Below are 23,583 nucleotides of genomic sequence, written 5' to 3' on the forward strand. Positions count from 1 at the left end.
AGTCCTTCTTAACCACTAAACGCCAATAGAGTTACAAGTTAAAAAAAAAAGTGGATTCTGGTTGGCCTAGCCCCATTGAGAACCACTGTTATGCTCTACAGCCTTTTTCTGCCCAAATCTATAACCTTTATAGCCAGTCAAGTGTGGTAGCATTCTAGATATTCCATCGTCTGTAGCTGGTGCTGGGGCATGAAGCATGTCTCCCTCGTGAGTACTGGCTCTGAGTGCCTTTAGTACACCTCTAGGCCTGCTAAGCTATAGCCGTTGCCTCTGACATGGAGCCATGTGCCTATTCTAGGGGTCTGAGTCTCAAGCCTCTGATTATATTCTTGGTTGTAGGCCATCTCTCCTGCTGAGGTTGACCCCTCCCCGAGGGACTCCTGGAAATTGTCCACTATTGCCTGCTTGACTACAATTTTTCGGTTCTATGGGAACCTCTGCTGTTTTGCTTCACCTACCAGGGAGGTCCCTTTGGATGGCTCCATCAGTTCAAAACACGCCCAGATTTGAGGCAGTGTCCCTTGGCCTTCTGCCTAGTTACTCCTCAGGGTTCAGTGTCTCAGCAGCAGCAGTAGTAGAAAGTTCTCCTGGCTCCAGTACCACTGGTTTTCTCACAAGTCAGCCCAGCACTTTCTTCTTCTTCTTCTTCTTCTTCTTCTTCTTTTTTTTTTTGTGGTGAGGAAGATTAGCCCTGAGCTAACATCTGTTGCCAATCCTCCTCCTCTTTTTTTTTTTTTTTTTTTAATTTTATTTATTTATTTATTTTCCCCCAAAGCCCCAGTAGATAGTTGTATGTCATAGCTGCACATCCTTCTAGTTGCTGTATGTGGGACGCGGCCTCAGCATGGCCGGAGAAGCGGTGCGTCGGTGCGCGCCCGGGATCCGAACCCGGGCCGCCAGCAGTGGAGCGCGCGCACTTAACCGCTAAGCCACGGGGCCGGCCCAAATCCTCCTCCTTTTGCTGAGGAAGATTGGCCTTGGGCTAACATGCGTGTCCATCTTCCTCTGCTTTATGTGTGGGATGCCTGCCACAGCATGGCTTGATAAGCACTGCATAGGTCTGCACCTGGGATCCGAACCTGTGAACCCTGGGCCGCTGAAGCGGAGCACGTGAACTTAACCATTATGCCACCGGGTCGGCCCCAGCTCAGCACTTTCAATACCAACAAGCCGTGCTTCCTGCTGTGCGGGCTATATGCAAAAATAAGCATGATTATAGGGCTGTGCTATTAGTATGGTGCCTAACACAGAGGAAACTGTCAGTACATATGAGCTATGATTACTACACAGTTCTCTTTTCTTTTTACTATATTGGGCTTTTTAACTTGAGGACCTTGGACCCTGGAGTTCATAGATGGACATCAGAAGGTCAGCAAACTCCATGAAATTGTATTAAAATGTTATATGTATGCCTAGTTTTCCTAGAAGAAGGTTAACAACTTTCATCATATACTCAGAATAAGTCATGAGGGACTTGTGTTGCTAGCAATTGCAAACTCAAGAATCAGATGAACTTTCCTCCTGAGGATGAGAAAATCTGAACAATATATTAAAAACATGCTTTGAAAAGCTCATAAAATAGTAAAGACTTAGCGTGTCAGGATCCAAGTAAGGAGAGAGGCCAAAGGAGGTGAACCCACCGTTTGGGGCTAGGGGTGTGTACCAGTTCCAAAGTGGGCAATGTTATAAGAAGCAAGGTGCTTTTGACAGTACTGCAGGGTTAGGAGTATAGGAATTAGAATCTATGGCCTACCAATGAGGAAGTCCTGGTGAACCCTTCACTTTAGGTTGGGACCCTGAAAGGATATACCTTAAGAGTTAAGTGTAAACTGAAGTAGACAGGCCCACACAAGGAGTGCAGCTTATCTTAGCTTCAGATCATCTCAGTCACTGAAAGTGGATTAAGGTGATCCTGAATTGCTAGTGCTTCAGGTCTGGCAGAAGCCTCTTTGGAGGAAGCTAATATTACCTTGGTGCCTCAAATTATTGCTACCAACAGTTTTGCAAATGTAGTGTTTGGCACAAAATAAAAATAACTAGGCATATAAAGAATGAAGACAGCAAAATTGAATCGGGAGAAACAACAGACAACAAAACTGACACATAAGGGCTCCTGATACTATGGCATTATAGGGCTCAAACTTTAAAATAGCTATACTAGGAGCCGGCCCCGTGGCTTAGCGGTTAAGTGCGCGCGCTCCGCTACTGGCGGCCCAGGTTCGGATCCCGGGCGTGCACTGACGCACTGCTTCTCTGGCCATGCTGAGGCGGCGTCCCACATACAGCAACTAGAAGGATGTGCAACTGTGACATACAGCTATTTACTGGGGCTTTGGGGAGAAAAAGGAGGAGGATTGACAATAGATGTTAGCCCAGGGCTGGTCTTCCTCAACAAAAAGAGGAGGATTGGCATGGATGTTAGCTCAGGGCCGGTCTTCCTCAGCAAAAAGAGGAGGATTGGCATGGATGTTAGCTCAGGGCTGATCTTCCTCACAAAAAAATAAATAAATAAAAAATAAAATAAAATAAAATAGCTATACTAAATCAATCACTGTAATCCACCATATTAACAATCAAAAGAAGAAAAATCATATTATCATATCATAACAAAAAGCACTTGATAAAATCCAGTACCCATTCATGACAAGAATCTCTCAATGAGTTAGGAATAGAGGGGAATTACCTTAACTTGATAAAGAGAAGCTATAGCTATCAACATCATACTTTATGGTGAAAGATTGAATGCTTTCCCTGTGCTCTCAGAAACAAGGCAAGAATGTCTGTTCTCAAAGCACTGGAAGTTCTAGCCACTATTATATGGCAAGAAAAAGAAATAAAAGCCTATATATTGGAAAGAAAGAAATAAAACTGTCTCTATTTGCAGATGATATAATTGTCTATGCAGAAAATCCCAAGAAATCTACCAAAAAAAAGAAAAAGAAAAAACAACTCTTAGAACTCATAAGTGCATTCATCAGAGTCACCAAATATAAGATCAGCACACAGAAGTCAACTACGTTTCCATATATTAACAATGAACATGTGGAAACCAAAATTAAAAACAGTGGCACTCCTAAGAACGTGAAATACTTAGGTATATATACGTAATAAAACATCTATATGCTAAAAATTATGAAATACTGATGAAACAAATTTAAAAAGACCTAAATAAGTGGAGAGACATAGTGTTCATGCATTGACTCAATATAGTAAGGATGTCAGTTCTCCACAAACTGATCTATAAGTTTAAAACATTTCCTGTCAAAATCCTTGCAAGGTTTTTTGTAGACATACACAGACTTATTCTAAAATTTATATGGAGAGGCACAGGTTCTAGAATAGGTATAACAATCTTGACAGAGAAGAATAACGTGGGAGGAATTACTCTACTCAATATCAGGTTCACTATACTGGCTGTAGTAGTAATAGTAGTTAGATCAGGTAATATTGGCAGAGGCGTAAACACGTAGGTGAGTGGAACAGAATAGAGAACCCAGAAACAGACCCACGCAAATAGGCTCAACTGGTTTTTGACAAAGCAGTTCAGTGGAAGAAGCTCAACAAATGGTGCTGGTGTAATTGGACATCAGCCCAAACCTTACAGCTTATGCCAAACTTAAAATGGATCAGGGACTTAAATGTAAAATGTAAAACTATAAAACTTTTGGAAAAAATATAGAAAATCTTTAGAACCTAGAGCTAGGCAAAGAGTTCTTAGACTTGATGCGAAAAGCATAGTACATAAAAGGAAAACTTGATCATTTGGACCTCGTCAAAATTAAAAACTTCTGTTCTGTGAAGGCCCATGTGAAGAGGATGAAAAGACTTGCTACAGACCAGGAAAAAATATTTGCAAACCACATATCTGACAAAGGACTAGTATCTAGACTATATAAAGTCTCAAAACTCAACAATAAAAACACAAACAATCGTATTAGAAAATGGGCAAAAGGCATAAACAGACATTTCACCAAAAAGAATATACAGATGGCAAATCAGCATGTGAAAAGATGTTCAGTCTCATTAGTCATCAGGGAAATGCAAAAAATAAAACCAATATGAGATATCACTACACACCTCTCTGACTGCCTAAAATAAAAAATAGAACATTAAATGCTCGTGCGGATGTGGAGGAACTGTATCACTCCTGTCTTTCTGGTAGGAATGTGAGACGGATGCAGTTTTGCACTCAAGACAAGTGCCTTACCTGCATCACTCTAGGACCAGCTCTGAAAAGTAGGCTGACGGCCGACTTCTCACAGAAGTAATGAAAGCTAAATGACAGTGTCATGATATCTTCAAATGCTTGGGGGAAAAAGACACATTCTTTTAAGAATGAGACGTTTTAAGACGAACAAAAAGTGGGAGAATTTATCACCAGCAGTCCCACAGTAAGAAAAATACTAAAGTTGTTCTTCAGGCAGAAGGACAATAACCAAAATGATTGTCCACCCAAAAAGTGTTAAGATATCAATGCTGTTTTCATATTCTGCTTGGGCCAGTGAGTTTCAGTCCTAGCTGTACAGGAGAATTACCAATGGAATTTTTAAAAAGTAACCTCCATGTCCTTCTTCAGTAGGTTTGGTGTGTGGCTTGGGTCTGATGATACTGGTGCCCAGCCTTGGATGAGAAACAGCTCGAATGCTGGATTGGAATAATGCAGTGCGGTAGCAGGGTGGTAACTGCAGAATGAGGAGAAAGTGGTATTGTGGCTAAAATGGAATGCATTATCTTCCCTTTACTTGGGCCTCTGCCTTTATACTTGGTGTGTCTTCCTTAGAGCAGCATTCATTTAGTCTCCAGCTTGAAACCCCTCCACAATTCTGACTCCTCCTTTTTTGCTCCAGTCAAACCAAGTCCTGTCCGTTCTGCCTGTGTGATATACCTCTCTATCATCCCTTCTTTTTCAGTCCTTTGCTATCATTGCAATTCAGGCACTCAATGCGTTTTGACTCTACATAATAGCTGGCTATTAGTCTCTCAACCTCCAGTATCTCCTTGTCTTTCAGTTTATCTTGCATAGTGTTGCTAACCCAGTCTTCATAAAGCATAGCTCATGCTGCTGCCCTCCTCAGAAATATCTTCATTGCTCCTCACTATTTATAACATAAAGCTCAAAATTAATACTTCTGAAAATATGAATCAAATCAAGTTATTTTCCTACTAAATACCCTTTAGTTTTGTCCTAAATTCATTCATTTCTGTTGCACTTGAAGTAACATCCATGGTCCCTATTACCACAGCCTATAAGATGGTACGTGATTGGAACCCTGTTTCCTCTCCATCCCCATCTCATACCGTTCTTCTCTCTGCTCACCATGGCCTAGCTACAGTGGCCTTCCTGGGGTTTCTTCAGCAGCACTTTCGTTCTTGCCTTTGATCTGAACTTGCTGATTACTTGGCCTGGCATGCTGTTCCTTCTACAAGCTCTTGATCCTATGCTTGGTCTTCAGAGTTGCCTTCCCTTACTTATCTAAAGTAAACCCATTCTTTCTTCCCTGTTTTTCTCTAATCACAGCATCCTGATTATTTCCACTTATCAATCTCAATATCTTGTTTACTTCGTTATTTCTTCATTCCTCTTCCCCCTCCCCTCTCCGGAACGTAAACCCTGTGAGTACTGCACCCTAAACTGTCTTGTTAACTGCTGTATCTCCAAAGCAAGGTGCAAAGTAGGTGCTCAATAAATATCCTCTAATTTATTTTAATATAGATACATTGTGGTAAAGTTTTTATAGTAAAGCAACTCTCTGACAAGAGAATCTTGTTTTTCTATTGATTTTAACAGTCTATTAATTTATGGTTGTTTTAATGAAATTCTACCTATTCCCATTCTCACCTGTAACGTTTGGATGAATGGAGGTCAGAGAATGTGGTGGAAAATGAAACTGTAGGAAAAGACTGATATCTGGGGGAAAACAAGCTGGAAATAGAATTCTGTAATTACTGCAAGATCCAGGAATCTTTACCTTTGAGTATAGCACTATATCTCTGAAATTTCGTAATGACTTTATGCTGTGTTCTATAATAATTAGTGAAAAAAAATACCTCAGTCAAATTAAAAGTACTTTTTGTTTAAAGGGCATGTCAAAGGAGGTTATATATTTTAACAATTTATGTTTGCATGGTGGTCTATACTTTATTCATACATAAATGCATTTAACAACACCCCGTGAAAAATATGTCTTCACTTTGAAAATAAGAAAATTGAGGTTCTGAATGTTAAGAAACTTTTAGAAAGCTGGCTAACTTGGCAAACTAGGACTTAGGTCTTTGAACTTGCGGTCCGGTTTCTGTTCACTGCTGGGTTTTCCATCACTGGGGTGTCAGGTTTCAACAGAAAGTATCTATGGCAGGAACTCAGCAGTGAACAGTCTTGCTTGTCCTTGAATCTGGAAGTACGTGAAGGTGACTGCTGCCAGGTCAATAGTCTGAACTACGTGGTATCTACCTACCGATTTCCTTGATCTTCTCTGCCTCTCCTGTTGTTAGCTTCAGGAAGTGTACTTGTCCAGTTGGGTTTACCTGAACCACAGTGGTAACTGAGCTTCAGATTTTCACATCCTAGGTGCTCATCCTGTTGTTGTCTGGATCTCTGTTATTGAGTGGGAAACCAGTCTCATCGAAGGTATTACTATATTCAAACTCACAGAATTCCTCACCCATACAAATTGTTCTGCCTCTGAGAGAGCTACATTCTGACACTCCTTCCTCTTGCTGCTTTATGGAAGGTGGACCTAGAGGGAAGAGGCAAGAATAAAAAGAGGAAAACCAGATAGGAGGCTGTGACAGCATCTAGGTGAGAGGTAATAGTGGCTGGGATCACAGTGAAAGCAGTGGCACTGTAGAGAAGTACACTAGTGCCGAGTACCTCTCCTCTGGCAGGATAGGAGACTAGATCGGCTTTTATGGTGGTCAGAGGACGGGACTTGGGGCAAGAGTTGCCCTGTGTAGGCCTTGCGAGGTTTGAACTTCTTCCTGGTGCCACAGGAAGGAGCACCTAGACCTTCTTATCAGCTGCCTTATCAGCTTGCCCAGATGTGGGACAGTGGGGAAAGGGGAACAGTGGGATTTGAAAGCTGTCAGCAGTCAGTCATCAAAAGTAGGTTTAGACTCTCTATGATGGGAGACATCAGTAATAAACGACATCTAAAATCATGGAATTAGATGAGATCTCCTGGGAGATCACTGAGCTCTGAGGACTCCAGTGTTTCAAAATCAGGTTGAGGAGGAAGTACCAGCAAATTAGACTGGGTGGGGAGAGAAACCTGTCAAGTGTAGTGTGCCACCAGCTAAGACAAAAGTGTTTCAAGCAGGCAGAAGCCGGGGATACCATGTGTATCTACACTGGTTGTGTGCCACACCGTGCCATGGTGTGCGGTGCACGTGCACGCTGGAGGCATGCAAGCTGGTGGCCCTGGGAGAAGAGTGAACACTGGGATACTGCTGAGGAGTGAGTGGGGGTGAGGCAGAGGTGGATCCATTGGTTTGCATCATGGATTCTGATGAGTGAATTGGTATGGATAGAAGCCAGAGTAGAGAAGACTGAAGAATGAATGGGAGGTGGATAAGTAGAGAAGGCAAGTTTAGATCACTTTCTCAGGAAACTTTGCTAAACGGAGAGCAAGGAAATAGGCAGTAAGTAGAAGGAGGGAGATGTAGGATCAAGGAAAACCTTTTTTTTTTTTTTTGAAGTTAGGGAGATCTTAGAGCATGTTTGTAAACGGACATGAGTAATCCAGTGATGATGCCGGAGAGAGTGGGAATCAGTGCTGTAGAGAGTCCTGGCGAAGAGGGGAGGAGAAGGGTCAGAGCCCAAGTGGACAACTCCACTTTGTAGGAGCGGAGACACTTCTTACGTCAGAATAGGAGGGAAGACAGAAAACGGGTGTGCAGGTAGGTGAGTTTGTAAACTGGTTGATGATGAGATGAAAGTTTCTTGTTAATTGCTGTTTTCTCAACTATTATATGAGGCAAGGTCCTCAGCCAGTAGTTGCAAGGAAGGGGCAGTGGTGTGGTGAGAGAGAAGACATGAAATAATTGCTCAGGATGTTGCCAAGCAAATTGAGTAGAGAAGCTTAAGCGAGTTGCAAGGCAGTGCTGAGCCCATTCAAGGATTATGATCATGAAATCAGAGCCAAAGCAGTCGGCTCAGGTCTCTGATGTTCTCAACAGTATCAGCTGTGTGGGCCCTGGTAAAGAGAAGATACAGGGTTGGATTCACAAGGGTTGGGGGTTTACAAGGCTAGTACCACAGTACTTTAGAAAGTGAGGGAGGGAGTAAGCAGGGAGTTGAGGGTGCTTGCAAAGGGAAGATCATTTAAGCTTGGCAAAGAATTTATCAAACACCTGACCTGCTTATAGTAAGTATATTTAGTAAAGCATACATTTCTATGTCTTTCTAGGTTATATGATTATAGATATGTTTTAATGCCATTGTTTGAATCATTCATACTGCTATTTAGTTCAGGCTTATTTTCTAACCTTTTGATTTTGGATTTTGGAAAACCAACTCTATTTCCCCCCGTGGAACTAATGAGTGAGCAAGGAAGAGGTTCTGTAAGCAAAACTAAAAATTGCAGACTTTGTTATGGTTGGACCTGTGTTTGGAAATTCTGTGAATTGTGTTATGTCAGCATCCTGCTCGTGGAATAGGCTATGTAAACAATGGGTGTTGGGTGGTTCTATGAATGAGCAGCCTTCCTTCTCGCCTACAGGCTTAACCACTGCAATTCTCCAGATTTATGAGTGTTTATTTCATAGTAAAAAGGGCTCTAAAAATACCAGGCCAGTTATATTTTTATTGTAGATCATTTCATTTAAACTGTAATGGGACATATACATTTTAAAAAGAAAAAAAAAAACATTGAAAGCAGGATTTTGAAGGAAAAGCTAGGGAAATCTGTCTGCAGTAATTTATTTTGACTATGTATGTGAAAGTGCAAGCAGAATGGGAATAACTTTGTTTCATCTTTTAAGTGAGAGCAACTGGTAGAAATATTATGCCATCGTGAGAATATTACAGATATCAAGTTTTTTAAAAGAAATTATTTTTGAATTTGATTTTAAGTATCATTCATAATATTTATTAGTAGTATTATTTTTAAAAATGTTAGACGCATTACACCATAATTTTGAGTTTCCAGAGTGCAATGAGAAAAGGATTAGGGTGGATTAGGCTTTAGGACAAGAAATAAGGGCCCACAAGACATACAGGGAAGGATTATTAGTTGGGGGATGCAAGGTGGACATAAAAATACAAGAGAACGGGAAACTGTAGGGAGTAGAAATTAGTAGGAAACAAAGAGATAGAGAAAACGAACCCAAACACTCAGTTGTTTCAGACTGCCAGATAACAACGCCTTTAGGGATATAAGTTTTATTGATTATAAAGATTTAGAAGTATGACAGGAACAATAAGTACAAAGACACACTAATGTCTTGCCTTTCACTGGGCAGGAATTTCTGCTCTCCAGGAATCCCTGACCTTCCTGATGGGACTGAGCAGTGAGAGTTCTGGGCCTAGTTTCTTCCTAACGATGTCCTCTCCCCAGAAGCAGAGACAGTGTGGGGGGTGGTATTTTGAATCTGAAGTCATGATAGGAGGCAGGGGCAAGAGCCAAGAGGAGTTTTTTTTTTGGAGAGGACTGCATGAAAAATACCAGCGTACGTGCATCCTGAAGTCGTGGCTACAGTGACGCAACAGCTGACTTCCTGGGAACCCTGGAAGTTGGACCTTGGGGAGAGAAAGTGGAGAGCGTATCTCTAAATTGGAGAAATTGAAAATATTTAAGTTTGGTGTAAGCAATTGCTAATGTTTGATTTGTAGGCAAACAGAATTATGAAACAGAATGCATGAAAGACCTCCCTGCTCCTAATAAGGGTAGCTTCTAAACATTGGGCCTGTCTCAAAGAAATTGGGTCAGCCCTGGCACTGAACTGTGGGAATGAACATTTATTTAGCACCTGCTATGAGCCAGATCTCTAGCTGGGTGGTTTACATACATGGTTTCTTTTAGTCCTCCTAACCTTAAGAGGTATTATTTTCTCCATTTCAAAGATAATTTGGAAACTGAAGCTTAGTGACAGTGTAAGTGATTTTCTCCACTTAGCATCAGAGCTGCTAGTTGAACTTAAGTATGTCTGACTCCAAGTCCTGGGATGTTTCCATTCTGAAAGTATTCTAATTCAAGTGCTCGAGTGGTCTTGCTACACAGAATGGTCTAAGGCTTGTCTGGACTGCTGTTATAGTAGATTTTAGACCAGAGGAAGGGTTAGCTCCAGCAAAGGTAGGGAGATGATAGGATGATCTGGGCTTCTCTTTAGTCTGTCTTTTTCCCCCCAGTGCGTAGAGGATAAATATACATCGTTTTTGGGCTGTGGTCAGGTGCTAGGGTGGTGATCCTCAAACTTTACAATGCAGTAAGGTGAGTGGTGGTTCTGTTGGAAAAGCAGATTCTACAGCCCCACACCCAGAGGTTTTGACTCAGTGGACTGTCTGCATGGTAATAAGAAGCCAGATGATTCAGATTGAGGTATCTCTACATCACACCAGGAGAAACACTGAGGTAGGTGACCCAGCTTTCATGCATGGCTCCCCCTCGGTCTCTTCATACATTTCTTATTTGATTATGGCAAACCTAGAGATGATACCCTCACTGTCAGGTAAGTGAATGCGAGACCAGGCATTTGTGATGATTCAGAGGGCAAGAGGTGGACCTTGACCATGATAATGAGGAGAGGGAAGTTTAAGGATACCCAGGACTCAGGAACGGGGTTACCTGGCTGTCAGATTATATTCCATTCTTACCCAAACTGAAGTTTTAAAACATAACAGCTACCACTGATCAAGGATGTGCTGTGAGCCGACACCCCATGCTGGCTACTTCCCACGCGTGTGCCTTACTTAATTTTGTAACAAACCTATAAAATAAATTTTATCATCTACATTTTATTGAAGGGGGAACTGGGGAGGCCTAACACTTTAAACAAGTTACCCCAAAGTCATGTAGCTAGGACTGAAATCAAAGTCCGTTTAAAGTCTCATGACCTTTTTTCTTTCTATTCCTTTATTTTTTAAATTACACAAATAATACATTAATGTAGTCTCACATACACAAAAAATCAAACAATCCAAACATAGCAGGCTTCCCCCAATGTCATACCCCTCCACAGAAGGAATCTCTGATATCACTTGACTGTGGATCCTGCTAGTCTTCTTTGCATTTATATATGAAAATACATTAATTTGTTTTGTATTTCTTTTCACATAAATGGAATGATGCTGGATGTATTATTCTGCAACTTACTTTCTTCACATAATATTAACTCCTGGAGTTATTTCCATGTCAGTCACAAAAGTCTCCTTTGTATTACCAATATTCATCTTTATACCAGAGATGAGAGGAATATTTAAAAACTATAATCCAAACTATTTTAAAAAGCAATATGTGTTTAAACCAGAGCTTCTTAGCTGGGACTCTTTTGCTCTTGAGGAGATTTGGCAATGTCTGGAGACACTTTTAGTTGTCACCACTTGGAGAGGGGTGTTGCTAGTGGCATCTAGTGAGTGGAGGCCAGGAATGCATTGGACAGCTCCCTGCAACAAAGAATTATCAGGCCCAAAATGTCAATAGTGCCGAGATTGAGAAAACCTGCTCATCTTAAGGGTTTTTTAGCAGCCCTGTGAAGGGGGCTTGATGAGTACATAGTTTCTCAGAACTAACCTTAAAAGATTGCTGAGTAATAAATCCATTTGTTTTAAATGGTAGGATTTCAAGTTTTCTGAGGAAAAAGTCAATTACACTCTGGCTTTTTCTCTGATTTGAAATCATATTTGAACTTTTATACATCTCAGAGTATGGCTTATGAAAGCGGCAAAATAATCAATGACTAACTACTTATTGAATCTTGCTTCCCAGCCATGTAATGGGGAAAAGTGTTTCTCAGAGCACGTTTTATATGGTTAGTTTTCCTTCAGTAGCAAATTGTTCACTGAATTAAACTTTGTCCACTTAGGCTCAAGTAGATACAGATTCTGGAAACTTGGAAATCACTTAGCAGTTTAAATACTGGATTGAAATAAAAAGGCGCTATGGTCCTTGCAGATCTATCAGAATGAACTGTTATGCCCTAATAAGACTGATAAGCAAGACTGTTAACTGTTGGATTCCAGGTTGGGAATTGGGCATTGTTTGTTTTCTGTGGCATCATTTAGGTTAATTTATTCAGACTACCATTTTGTGTTTGAAGGAAGTATTGTATAAGTTCTAAGCATAGTCTGTTTTCATTCTTTAAAAAGGCTAACCATTTATTACAACTTTGCTAAGGGATGCATTATCACAATATTTGTAATGAAAATGATGAGGGCTCTTTTCTCAAAATGATTTTAAATTAATTTAAACATGTCTGATTTTCAGAAGGGACATAAAAATAAACCCATCCCTTTAATTTATGACTCATTTCTTCTCAATTTGGATTATTCTAGTATCAAGTGTGCCAGTTACATGTTGAAATATATTTTAATTCTTAATTTATAGAAATAAATACCATGGAAGCTCAAAAATTTTTTTAACTTACAGAATTCTAAATAACTTTTCAAATAATTTGTATCTTATTTCTTTTATAGTTTTATCAACAGCAGTGGATATGTATTTTGTCTCATAATATGGAAACAGTTTTCCTTATAATTTCAGGTATTAAGGATTTCAGATTTTAGAAGTGTTAGCAGTGAAACTACATCTCAATAATGATATTTCCTTCCTGAGAAATCTCAGTATTATGGATGCTTCAGGCTAACAGGCACAGAATAATTACTGTGAAGGTGTGGAATATTTAATTTGCTTTATTCTACTTTGTCACTTAGAACTTTCATCCAGAAGTAACTTGAGGAATTTGTAGTTCTGCCCTGAACAACACGTTGTTTAGTGTGTCTGCTTTTGAACTTCATAGAAATGGAGTCTCGCTGTAGATTTACTTCTGTAATTTCCTTCTTTCCCTCAGCATGTGCTGTGCTTGGCCCCTTGCTTTTCTGTGTAAATTTTAGAAAAGCTTTTGAAGTTCCACCAAAAAATCTGTTTAGGATTGTTAATGGTACTGCTTTGAGTCTATGACAGAGAATTGACATCTTTATGACATTGACTTTTTCTTGCTAAGACCATAGGATAGCTCTCCATTATGCAGGCCTTTAATATATGCTTTTTAAAGTTTTGTAACACTTAATCTTCCTTGTTGTTTGTTTTGTCATGTAGTGCTGTGGGCAGAGCATTGCTAGTCCATTTTACTTTATAGAGAATGACTTTTCTTTTTTTTCAGTGAAGTAATATATTTAGGTGGTGCTTATATATTGGTCTAGTTTCTAGATTGTCTTTCTTGGCAGGGGGAAACGATAACTTAAGATTGTGTTATTAAGAAAATCAGCCAGTTTTCACTATGGTATCTGATTTAGAAAAATATGTGTCACTTGCTTGTGATTTCATTAATTTGGGGATTTTAATATTACTCATGTAAACAAACAATTCCAGGATAATAACACAAGTGTTCTACTAGATATTTACATAAAATGCCATGGGAACATAAAAAAAGAAGTGACTAATTCAGTGTTCGGGTTCAGGTATTTTATATGGGAAAAGAACCTGCCAAGTACTCAAAATAGCAGCATTTCTGCTGGCCAAGGACTGAATAGACCAGATGCTTCTGTAAAGGCTTAAGAGAAGAGAAGATTAACATGTTGTGCTATACCTTGAAGATTAAATTTTTTAGCCAAAAATAATTGAATAAATTGGATTGAACTAACAGAAGCTTTGTTTTGCTATTCAGGTTTGCAGGAAAAAAATTTTTTTAAATGTGTAGATATGCATTATAATTTTTATGTAAGTGTAGCCGAGATGGATTTGTAATTTTCCAATGCTCCTTTCAACAAAGATGGTCCTTGCTGCAGCTTCTCCTGTCTCTTCTCGGTGCTCTAATACTGTGATGTACCCATAGATTGCCACAAGCTTAGTAACACCAATGCAGCATATTATTCAATGAAATTACATCTACATCAGTGTGCCAGGTTCCAGTCAGTTTACCAAATTAAGTAAAACTCTTTCAAGTAAAAGTATAGTAATGTCATGTTTTTTCCAGTATTCTGTGGGTATTTTCTGGACTGAAATTTAGGAAAGCAAATTGTGAAGAGGAAAATTTATCATTTTATACTGTAATGAGGTCACAAAGGAATCCTGCAGTAATTATATTATTCAGTAACTATAAATGAGCAATCCATTCTATTGAGTTTGATTCAGCTAGTGTTTATTGAACACCTATTGTGTGAAATGCTGAGGGCTAGTTAACAGTTGCTCTAAGGAATATAAAGAGTAATAAGACAATCCCTTCCTTGGAGAGCCTGTGGGCTAATGAACAGAATGAGGACTCTCATAACTACAGTGCAAGGTAGAACATGGAAGGCACTGTGAGAGAAATAGAAATAGGATACCATGGAGATTTCAGGAGAACACAGTCTCATCCAGTTGGGAACTGGAACAGGAATCTTGGAGAAAGATGTATTTTGAAACATAGGTGTAATTATGGCAGCTAGAGATGGGTGGGGATTGTTGGGTTTCTCGAGAGAAAAAAAAATGTTACGGAGGTGGGAAAGGAATGGATGAATTTGGTGACCAGCAGGGAGTTTGATGTCATCAAATCACAGGTCTCAAAAAGAAAGATTGGGAGGTAAGTTTGATCAGGTGGGCTGAGGCCCTGTAGGGGCAGGCTGTGCTTAGGAATCCAGCGCAGGCTTGGAGCAGTAGGAGTGACCGGAGCATTTTCCTTGTCTTTGATGGACCACATGACCCCTTTCCTCCCATCTCGCTCTACTCCCTCTCTAATCGTTTCTCTTTCTGTCCCAGCCAACATCACACACACTCTCTTTCCTGTACCTCCTTCCCTTCGCTCTTGCTCTCCTTCCCCAGCTGTCAGAGTCAGCTCAGAAGTCATCATCTCTGGGAGCACTCTGAAACCCTACAGTTGGAATTGATCTTTACTTCCTCTGTTCCCACAGTGATTGTCTTACCCCTTGTTACAGCACATACTGCATTCTGTCTTATATTATGGCTGTTTCCATCTCTGTCTCCCTTCATCAGATTGTAGGGACTTCTTATTCCAACAGCCTTAGTAGAGTGGCTTGAATACAGATCACACTCGATATTATGTTTGTTGAATGAAGGAATAAGGGATCCCTGTTTACGAACAGTTTTTATTTATATTCTATATAAAGAGATAGATGTAATAGAGGACCAAGGTGGGGGAAATTCTAAAAGACTTTAATGATCAGATGAAGAAATTGTTTGGAGAAGCATAAAATATGTGCTCTGTCTCAGTTCAAGAATATTGACCACAGTTTGGCTCTCCTAGCCCTTTGCCTGAGCAAAACCCACAGCCCTTCTTCCATACCCGGACCCTGAGCCAAACCACAGCCTCATAGCTCCAGCTTTCCTAACCCGCCTGTGAATGTGCTGTCTGTTACAAGATGGAGCAGATACAATGAGGCGAGGACAAAAAAGAACACCTGAAAACAAGAGCAGTGGATTTCCCCCGGGGTTTATTTAAAACTTTTCTCCTTGAAAGTTCACCTTCATGGTATAAGCGTTTTTTAAATGGCTTTTCAAACATTAACAGAATTCTTAAAACTCCTACATGAATCAAAATTGGGCTTAAAATGTTTTATGCACAGCTGTGTTGGATCCTGCACTTTCCACCCTTGAAGGATTTTAGATCACTAGTAAGGGTGATGTATTTGCATGTTTTCTTTATGCCTTTCAAATCACAACCTGTTCATTTACATCCATATCCTTTTTGTAGATGTTGATTTCGTGTATTCAGAAACCCCGTTCCTCATCAGCAGAATGAGGGGGTTGGAGGAGAGGGTCTCCAAGGTGGCTCCATAAGCATTTTAAAAAGAATCTATTATCATATGGCTGTAGGAAATAATTTTTGTCCAAGGGCCAATGCCTACAGAATCTTGAATGGTTTTGTGTATAGACTGTTTGCCACTAGGTTATTCTTAGCCATAAGAAATTATTCTTAGCAATAAGAAGTCCTTATCGGTTTTCAAATTTATTTTAAAAGGGTGATTTGGTGGTCTAAAGTTTGAGGTGTCTGTTTTGAAGTTATGTAACCATAGCCAGGCCTTCATATATTGTTTCTTAGGACCTATGCTTATTTTATCCAGGGATAAAACTCTTGTGGCCCTTCGCAAAAATTCGTATTGGGGAATTATGGAAAAAACAGACATAAGGTAAAGCATATAATTTCATTTTACAAAACATCTTCTGTGATAAAAAGTAAGATATGGTAATTGTAGAAACTTTGAAAATACAAGTAGTTTAAAGAAGAAATGTTAAATACTCCTAGAAACAGTCTATGTTAACTATTTGTTAGGTTACAAAATTAATATCACGTTGAGCATACAGTTTCACACCTTGCTTTTCAAATTAGTGTCACATTATCTTTTCTTATGTCATTAAATATCTTTTTACAACATGGTTCACGCTGTTGGATACACCATAATGAATTCAACCAATCCAGTGTTACTGGGTACTCTGGTTGCTTCTAGTTTTTCACTGTTATAAGTAATTTTGCCATGAACCTAAACCTTTCCTTAGGATATATTCTTGGAAAATAAATTACTGGGTAAAAAGATATGAATTTTAATGCTTTGGGCTACACATCATCAAGTGACTTTCCAGAAGACTTTACAAATTTGTGCTCCCAATAGCAGTGGAGTGCCGCTCTCACCACATCCTTGCCAACACTGAATATTATGGTATGGAATTTTTTTTTTTTTTTTTTTTAACAGAGTGGAAGATAGGATGAGGAACTAATCTTTAGGGGCTGGCCCCGTGGTGTAGCAGTTAAGTGCACGTGCTCCGCTGCTGGCGGCCTGGGTTCGGCTCCCGGGCACCCACCGGCGCACCGCTTGTCAGGCCATGCTGTGGCAGCATCCCACATAAAGTGGAGGAAGATGGGCACGGATGTTAGCTCAGGGCTGATCTTCCTCACAAAAAAAAAAGAAAAAAAGGAACTAATCTTTATAGCATTCGATTTAAAAAAAATCAATTTCTAACTATATCATTTTGGGAATTTAGGCCAGGACAGGCCTGCCAATTAAGTTATTTTTATGTTTCCAAGGCCTTAAGTGTAACAGTCAGCTTGTATAATGCAGACATTGTGAATATTATCTAGGGAACTGTTTATGGCTATATATATATTTTTTTTGCTGAGGAAGACTGGCCCTGAGTTAACATCTGTGCCCATCTTCCTCCACTTTATACGGGATGCCGCCACAGCATGGCCTGACAAGCGGTGCATCGGGTGCGCGCCTGGGATCCGAACCCCGGCCGCCAGCAACGGAGTGCACGCACTTAACCACTACGCCACAGGGCCGGCCCTGTTTACGGCTATTTTAAACATTACTCAGGAGTTATTTACAATCCCTGTTCGCACCCTCTGAATCTACTGAATGTCCTAGATTTTTTTTTTTTTTTTTTGGCTTTCATTGGCTCAGCTACCAAAGTAACTCATGCAGTTTTGGGAAGCTACCCTCCATGCACTGATCCAAGGCCCAGGATGTGAGTGCTTCTGGGAGGCACTGGATTACAAGGGGAAAGCCTTGGCGTGGTTTTTCTTAAGACCTACAATCTTAACTGACCCTTAACTGCTACTGCCTTGAAACACATTTGCTTCTTTTCTACATACATTACATTACTTTTTATCTCCACTGGGTCTGTAATACTTTGTGCTTTAATTTTTTAAGGGTCAATCCTGTGAATTATAATGATAGAAGCCACCTGTTTATAGGTGGCTTGATTGAAACTTTGTGTAATTGAATTTTATTAAAAACTGAATTCATGGGATTTTAAGTGAGATGCCATACTTAGAGAACTTAGCAAAGTTGCTCCACACATCGTAAGCACTCTGTAAACTTTAGTTGTCATAATTGTTAGAATTCCCTCACTTAACCTGGTGAAGTGGCTAGAAGAGCCCTCCTGGCAGAGGGACTAGAACGTACTAAAGTCCTGAGGGACCCTCTAGGTCCCCAGACAATCTAGTGAGGGAAAGTTAGCCCCAGGCAGGGGCTGCAAAACTGGTGGGGCCAGGCTTCCTTACTTTGGGAAGAAGTTTGGGCTTCACCATAAGAGTAATTGGGAGCCATAAAGGGTCTTAAGCTGAGGACCAATCAGATTTGCACTGTTATGTTAAAAAACTATTCCAGCTGCCTCATGGAGAAAGGATACAGGGGGGTTCCTCATAAGATTTGGCCATAGAGTAGGTAACCAGCCTTGGGCATGTTACATAAATTCTGTGTGTCTCATTTTCTTCATCTATAACACAGATTCAGTAATAGCACTTACCCTATAGGCTTTGGGGATTCAATGAATTGCTATTTGTAAAGCACTTAGATCAGCTGCCAGTATATAAGCGCTTTAACAAGCCTGGTGGCAGAAAGTTAAGCCCCTCTAGTACTGGCCTCCCTCCATCTGGCATCAGCCTGACCTCCTCCATGAAAAACTGCCCCTGACTCTGAGTCCTTGGATGTCTAGTTTCCAAACCAACCCGGCCTCCTCCTTCCCCCTGCCTGGTCTAGTGTGGGCACTTACACATGGATGTGGCATATGGCTGGCCAGGCTTGGCTGGGCTTTCCTTCACCAGAACACCTGCATTGTACCTCACACAGAGTGTCAGGTCCCACTCTGCCTGCTGAGAGCACCACGTATGCTCTTGGTTGTGGTGAACTAAGTAGAATCTGCCAGTAAACACCACCCCCAAGGGATGGTACATTGGCTGTGATTTACTTCCCCTGGCTTTGCCAACCTGACCACGACTGCTTGCTCTCACCCAGATTGCACTTGGTGTTTGAAAATACCAGGTGAACTCACCTGGGCCTGTTATCAGCTCCTCTTGGCTTTCTATATTTATAAAGACAGCTTTGAACTGAAAGGAAAAAACGTCAAATGATATGCAAGTGGCTTCTATCCAGCCTTTTCTTCACTCTAGTAAGAAGCCTTTTGATTGTGGTATACCTTGCAAAGGGTTCATTTTAACTCGGTAAATTTCCTGCCCCCCCCCCCAAAAGATTCATTTTTGTAAATCATGTTATACATGTTGCTGGGATTTTTTTAAATCATGAATGTCTTCTACTTAGTGTTTCAAAGTTACTTTGTTAACTTGCTATGAACTTTTCTAATTTGAAACAGTAGTTGAGATGTCATGTAGGGACAGCAGGTTTCAACCTATATGACTTAGTAGAGTTCTGTTTTGAGGATACTGAGGCATGTTTGAGCTCACAGAGAAAAAACACCATGGTCTACACAAAAGGGTGCACACCAGATCTGGTTACAATCTTCCCTGGTAGGGAGGGACTGCTATAGAGTTGTGGTGGGAAGAGGAGAGATGGCGCAGAAGGCTTCCTTGGTGTTTCTAATGCTTTATCAAGTTCGATGGTGGGTAAAATTTGTCATTTTATTTTATATATTTTTGAACATGTAAACTAGTTTATGATAAAATTGAAACGAGTGCCATGATGAATTAATAAATATCTACTCTGGGCGTTACTGGTAGTATGTGTTTGCTGTCCTGGTCTGGTAGGGCCTGTCCTTGACCGAGGTGATACAGCCTCTTCCCTAGGTTAGACTGTCCTCTCAGAGTATTTGTATGTGAGCTCACATACACATTTATATGCACATAGACATGTTCATTTTATGTCTAATGTGTATTCACAAAGTGCAGTGTAGGACTTTTTTAAAAAATGTAAAATGACTATTTCTCTGTGAATATACTAAAAACCACTGAGTTTTTAGTGAATTTTATGTTATATAAATTATATCTCAATAAAGCTGTTGTTAAAAAATAAAATATTTCCAAATACGATACTTTTTCAAAAAGTAAATATTTTTTCCTGATTATAAAAGTAGTACATACACATATAGGAAACTGGAAAATGTACTAAAGCAGAAAGAAGAAAAAATATATATACTTATAATAGCACCACCCTACACACACACAATTGATGATATTTTCTTCTATTATTTTTTCATTTCCATGTATAGATTATTTTTATGTTGATGAGATTGTTTCTGTGTATAAAATTTTGCATCTTCCTTTCTTCATTTAACATTTTAATATAACCATTTAAAATGCTATCATAAATTGTTTATAAACATTTTAATGTTGTACAATGAGCCACTGTATGAGGGTATTATAAATTAATCATTCCCTGCTGTTAGACATTTTTCACTATGAGAAATAACACTGTAGTGAACATCTTTGAGTGTAATTCCCATCGTCATATTTGGATTTATTTCCTTAAATGTATTCCAGATAGATTAAAAGTTCTGAATGCTTTTAAAACCTTTGCTATATGTTCTCAAATTGCTTTCTATAAGGCAGGCCTTTATCCACCCTATAAGGCATCTTTGTTCAGGTTGCAAACCTCTGGGTAGATGTAGCCTTGGCAGTCCAAGCTTGGGGGTGGGTTATGGGCTGTGTTACACCCACTCACACTCTCTCTTGGTGCCTTTGTGCAGGTCACAACAGCATTGATGTACACATCCCCATTTATATTCTTTCAGTAGTTCACACAGAGTACCTGTTTCAGAGAACCTGGACTAGCATTAGGTATTCTCCTGTCTGTAAAAATCTTTAATTCACGAAATGAAAAGTGGTATGTTGATGTTTAAATCTACCCTTTTTGTTTATGAGGATGAACATTTATCCATGCATTTCTTGAGAAAATATGTATTTTCTCTTACAAATTATCTGTTCATACTCATTTTTTATGTTCTTAGTGTTTGTCATGTGATATTTTGCACACTTATTTGATTACATATGATCTGTATTATTTGTTGTTAATATTATTCCTAGTTCGTGCATATATTATTTTCTGAAAAACACAAGGTTTTATTTTTATTTAGAAGAACTAATGATTTGTTTCCTTGATTTTCAGTTTACAAAGTTCTTCCCCATTCAGACACATGAAAAGTACTTATATTTTCTTCTTGTTTATTATTTCATTTCATTTTTTACATTGCTCTCTTTAACTTACATTAAATTCAAGTATATTTTGGTGAATAACATAAGGTGAGAATCTAATCTTTTTTCATATAGTTTTCCCAGCACCACTTATTGCATAATATTTCCTTTCTCTAGTGATTTGTGGTGCATTCTTTGTCATGTATTAAATTGTTGTATCTACTCAGATAAAATATTTTGCTGAGTTTAAAAATGATAAAGATCACATTCTTAATATGGTTAAAGCACTGTTCATTCGTTATGTATTTGTGTTTCACTGTTAACATTTATTTAAATGGAATTATTTTTAATGTAATAATTTTAATGCCAACTTATTTCTTCTTTATATCTTGAATCAAAGTGAACTGGGTACTTGGATAAAGTAAGATTATTTGTTTCATAAAGACCACCCCATTTACAAATGACCCAGATTCTAGGCATTATATGTAATAGGCACTTGCATTCACTTTTAAGAACTTTTTCTCTTTGTGTTTTTTAGGGGTTGTTATCTCATATACTTTCGGCATTCAGATTTGATATGAAAGAAGTTGGTCTTTTTACTCAAGGTCTTGGGTATGCACCTGCAGATTACTATCCTGGTTTGCTTAAAAATGTGAGTATTTTTAATTTATTAGTATTGAAATTTTCATTACTCTTTTTGCTGATGGTACATTAAGTAAATGGAAATATTTCACTCCTCCAGGAGAGATGTTTAACTTTTCTATGTTTATCTCTTTTTACCTTGGGCTGACTTATGGCCATGTAAGGAAGAAATGTGAGATGAGAGATTACGAGAAAGAAGAAGGAAACCAGGAGAGGTTATTCTAAATCAACCAACCTCTCTGTCTCTTAACACATCTCATTTATTCTCTCAAAGATTTTTGGGAGAAGAGATTTCCTTAACCAATGTAAACACAGCCTTTTACTGTTGGAGAAATTTTGTATTTAAAATAACCTGATAGGAATTTTATGTTGAAGTAAAAAAATTCAATAAATAACAACCTTGTAAATAGTATTATATCTTTATATCTTAGTGTTAAACCTGTGTTTACTTGTGCCTTAAATTTTAGCCAAATTCAAGAAATTTTAATTTATGATCTTAACATGGCTCTTCTAAGAAACGTTATGAGATTTTTAATGTTTATTAACTATTCTTGTCTTTTGGAAGCTTTATGTATGAATGGCATTTTTAAAAATAAAGAACTAAATTAAGAAAGAAAAAATAATCTAGCTCTAATGTGGTTTTATTTTTAATGGGTTTGGTTTTAATTCTTAGAAAATTAATTATCTATTGCTCATTTGCTTAAATAGGAATATGGAATAGCAGACATTAAACATAAAATCCAACTTATTAGTAAATGTAACTTGGCTGCTTTGTTTTCATTTAGACAATGTGAAACAAGGAGAAGACAGGTGGGGGCGGGTTGGGAATCGCAACGGAAATATCACACCAAGAGAAACAAAACTGATGTAATCCTGTTTGCAGTGTGAGTTAACCTGCAACTGATTTTGTTTTACAGATGGTTTTATCGTTAGTGTCTGAACTCAGAGAGAATCACCTTAACGGATTTAACACTCAAAGGCGGTAGGTGTTAAACTAAACATCCCTCTTCTCAAGTTTCAAAATATATCAGCTCAGTTATGAGAGAAAAATTTTATAATTTTCAAGAAATGCATATTCACAGTTATAGTTATGTTCTATGTGGAGAGGTTATTTTAATGGAATACATGGCAAATTGGTGAGTTTTATCAAACTTTCTCTTTTACTCACTATTCTCTCAACTCTCATAGGGCAGTAAATCATGTAATGTCTCTTGAGCATCCATTGAGTAAAAAGCCCTGCATATACAGTAGGGAACACAGAAGAAAGAAGTGCTCAGCTCATTGTGTGTGCGCATCAGTCACAGAATCAGAATATTTACAAGGCAACAGATATTTGATGTGATTGACCTATTTTAAGAAACATAATATTCCAAAATGTAGACGAAACAAATTAAATAGATTCAGACAAATTAAAAGGCAATTAATCAAATTTCAAAATGTTTCTTCAGTATGTGAAAGAGTTCAAATTGTTTTCATTGGTGAGCATTTCATTTTTAACAAAGCATTAACTAAGAGAATCTGGGGATTGAGGCACCTTGTGCTTTTATTTGTAAAGCTGTTGCCAATTAAAGCTCTATCAGAAATGGTCTTTGCCCTCAGCCTTTAGGAATCCTTTGCATCTAACCCTTAAAGTAAACTATAAAACTCTTAAATGAAAACACTGGAGAAGATCTTCATGACATTGGATTTGGCAGTGATTATTTGGATATGACACCAATAGCACAAGCAACAAAGAAAAAGTAGATAAATTGGACTTTGTTAAAATTAAAAACTTTTACAAACCATAGGATACTCTCAGGAAAGTGAAAAGACAACCTATTGAATGAGTAAAAACATTTGGAAATCATATATCTGGTAAGGGTTTAATATCCAAAATATATAAAGAACTCCTAAAACTCAACAACAAAAAACTCAATTCAGAAATGGGCAAGA

The 23,583-nt window shown here is 38.7% G+C and overlaps 2 protein-coding genes across 9 annotated transcripts in view; one reads left to right on the forward strand and one right to left on the reverse strand.

The window, feature by feature from the left end:
• The window catches only part of FANCC (FA complementation group C), a 267,168-nt gene that overhangs the window by 164,180 nt on the left and 79,405 nt on the right, over positions 1–23,583 (forward strand). For all 8 annotated transcript variants that reach the window (XM_058565471.1, XM_058565467.1, XM_058565468.1 and 5 more), the window contains 2 exons: positions 21,548–21,661; positions 22,569–22,633. In XM_058565471.1, coding sequence (XP_058421454.1) covers positions 21,548–21,661; positions 22,569–22,633 — 179 coding nt within the window. The remainder of the gene's footprint in view (positions 1–21,547; positions 21,662–22,568; positions 22,634–23,583) is intronic.
• AOPEP (aminopeptidase O (putative)) overlaps positions 1–23,583 on the reverse strand; it is a 514,798-nt gene that overhangs the window by 50,583 nt on the left and 440,632 nt on the right. The window lies entirely within an intron of this gene.

This window comes from Diceros bicornis, chromosome 22, assembly GCF_020826845.1.
Source record: "Diceros bicornis minor isolate mBicDic1 chromosome 22, mDicBic1.mat.cur, whole genome shotgun sequence".
NCBI classification, from domain to species: Eukaryota; Metazoa; Chordata; class Mammalia; order Perissodactyla; family Rhinocerotidae; genus Diceros; species Diceros bicornis.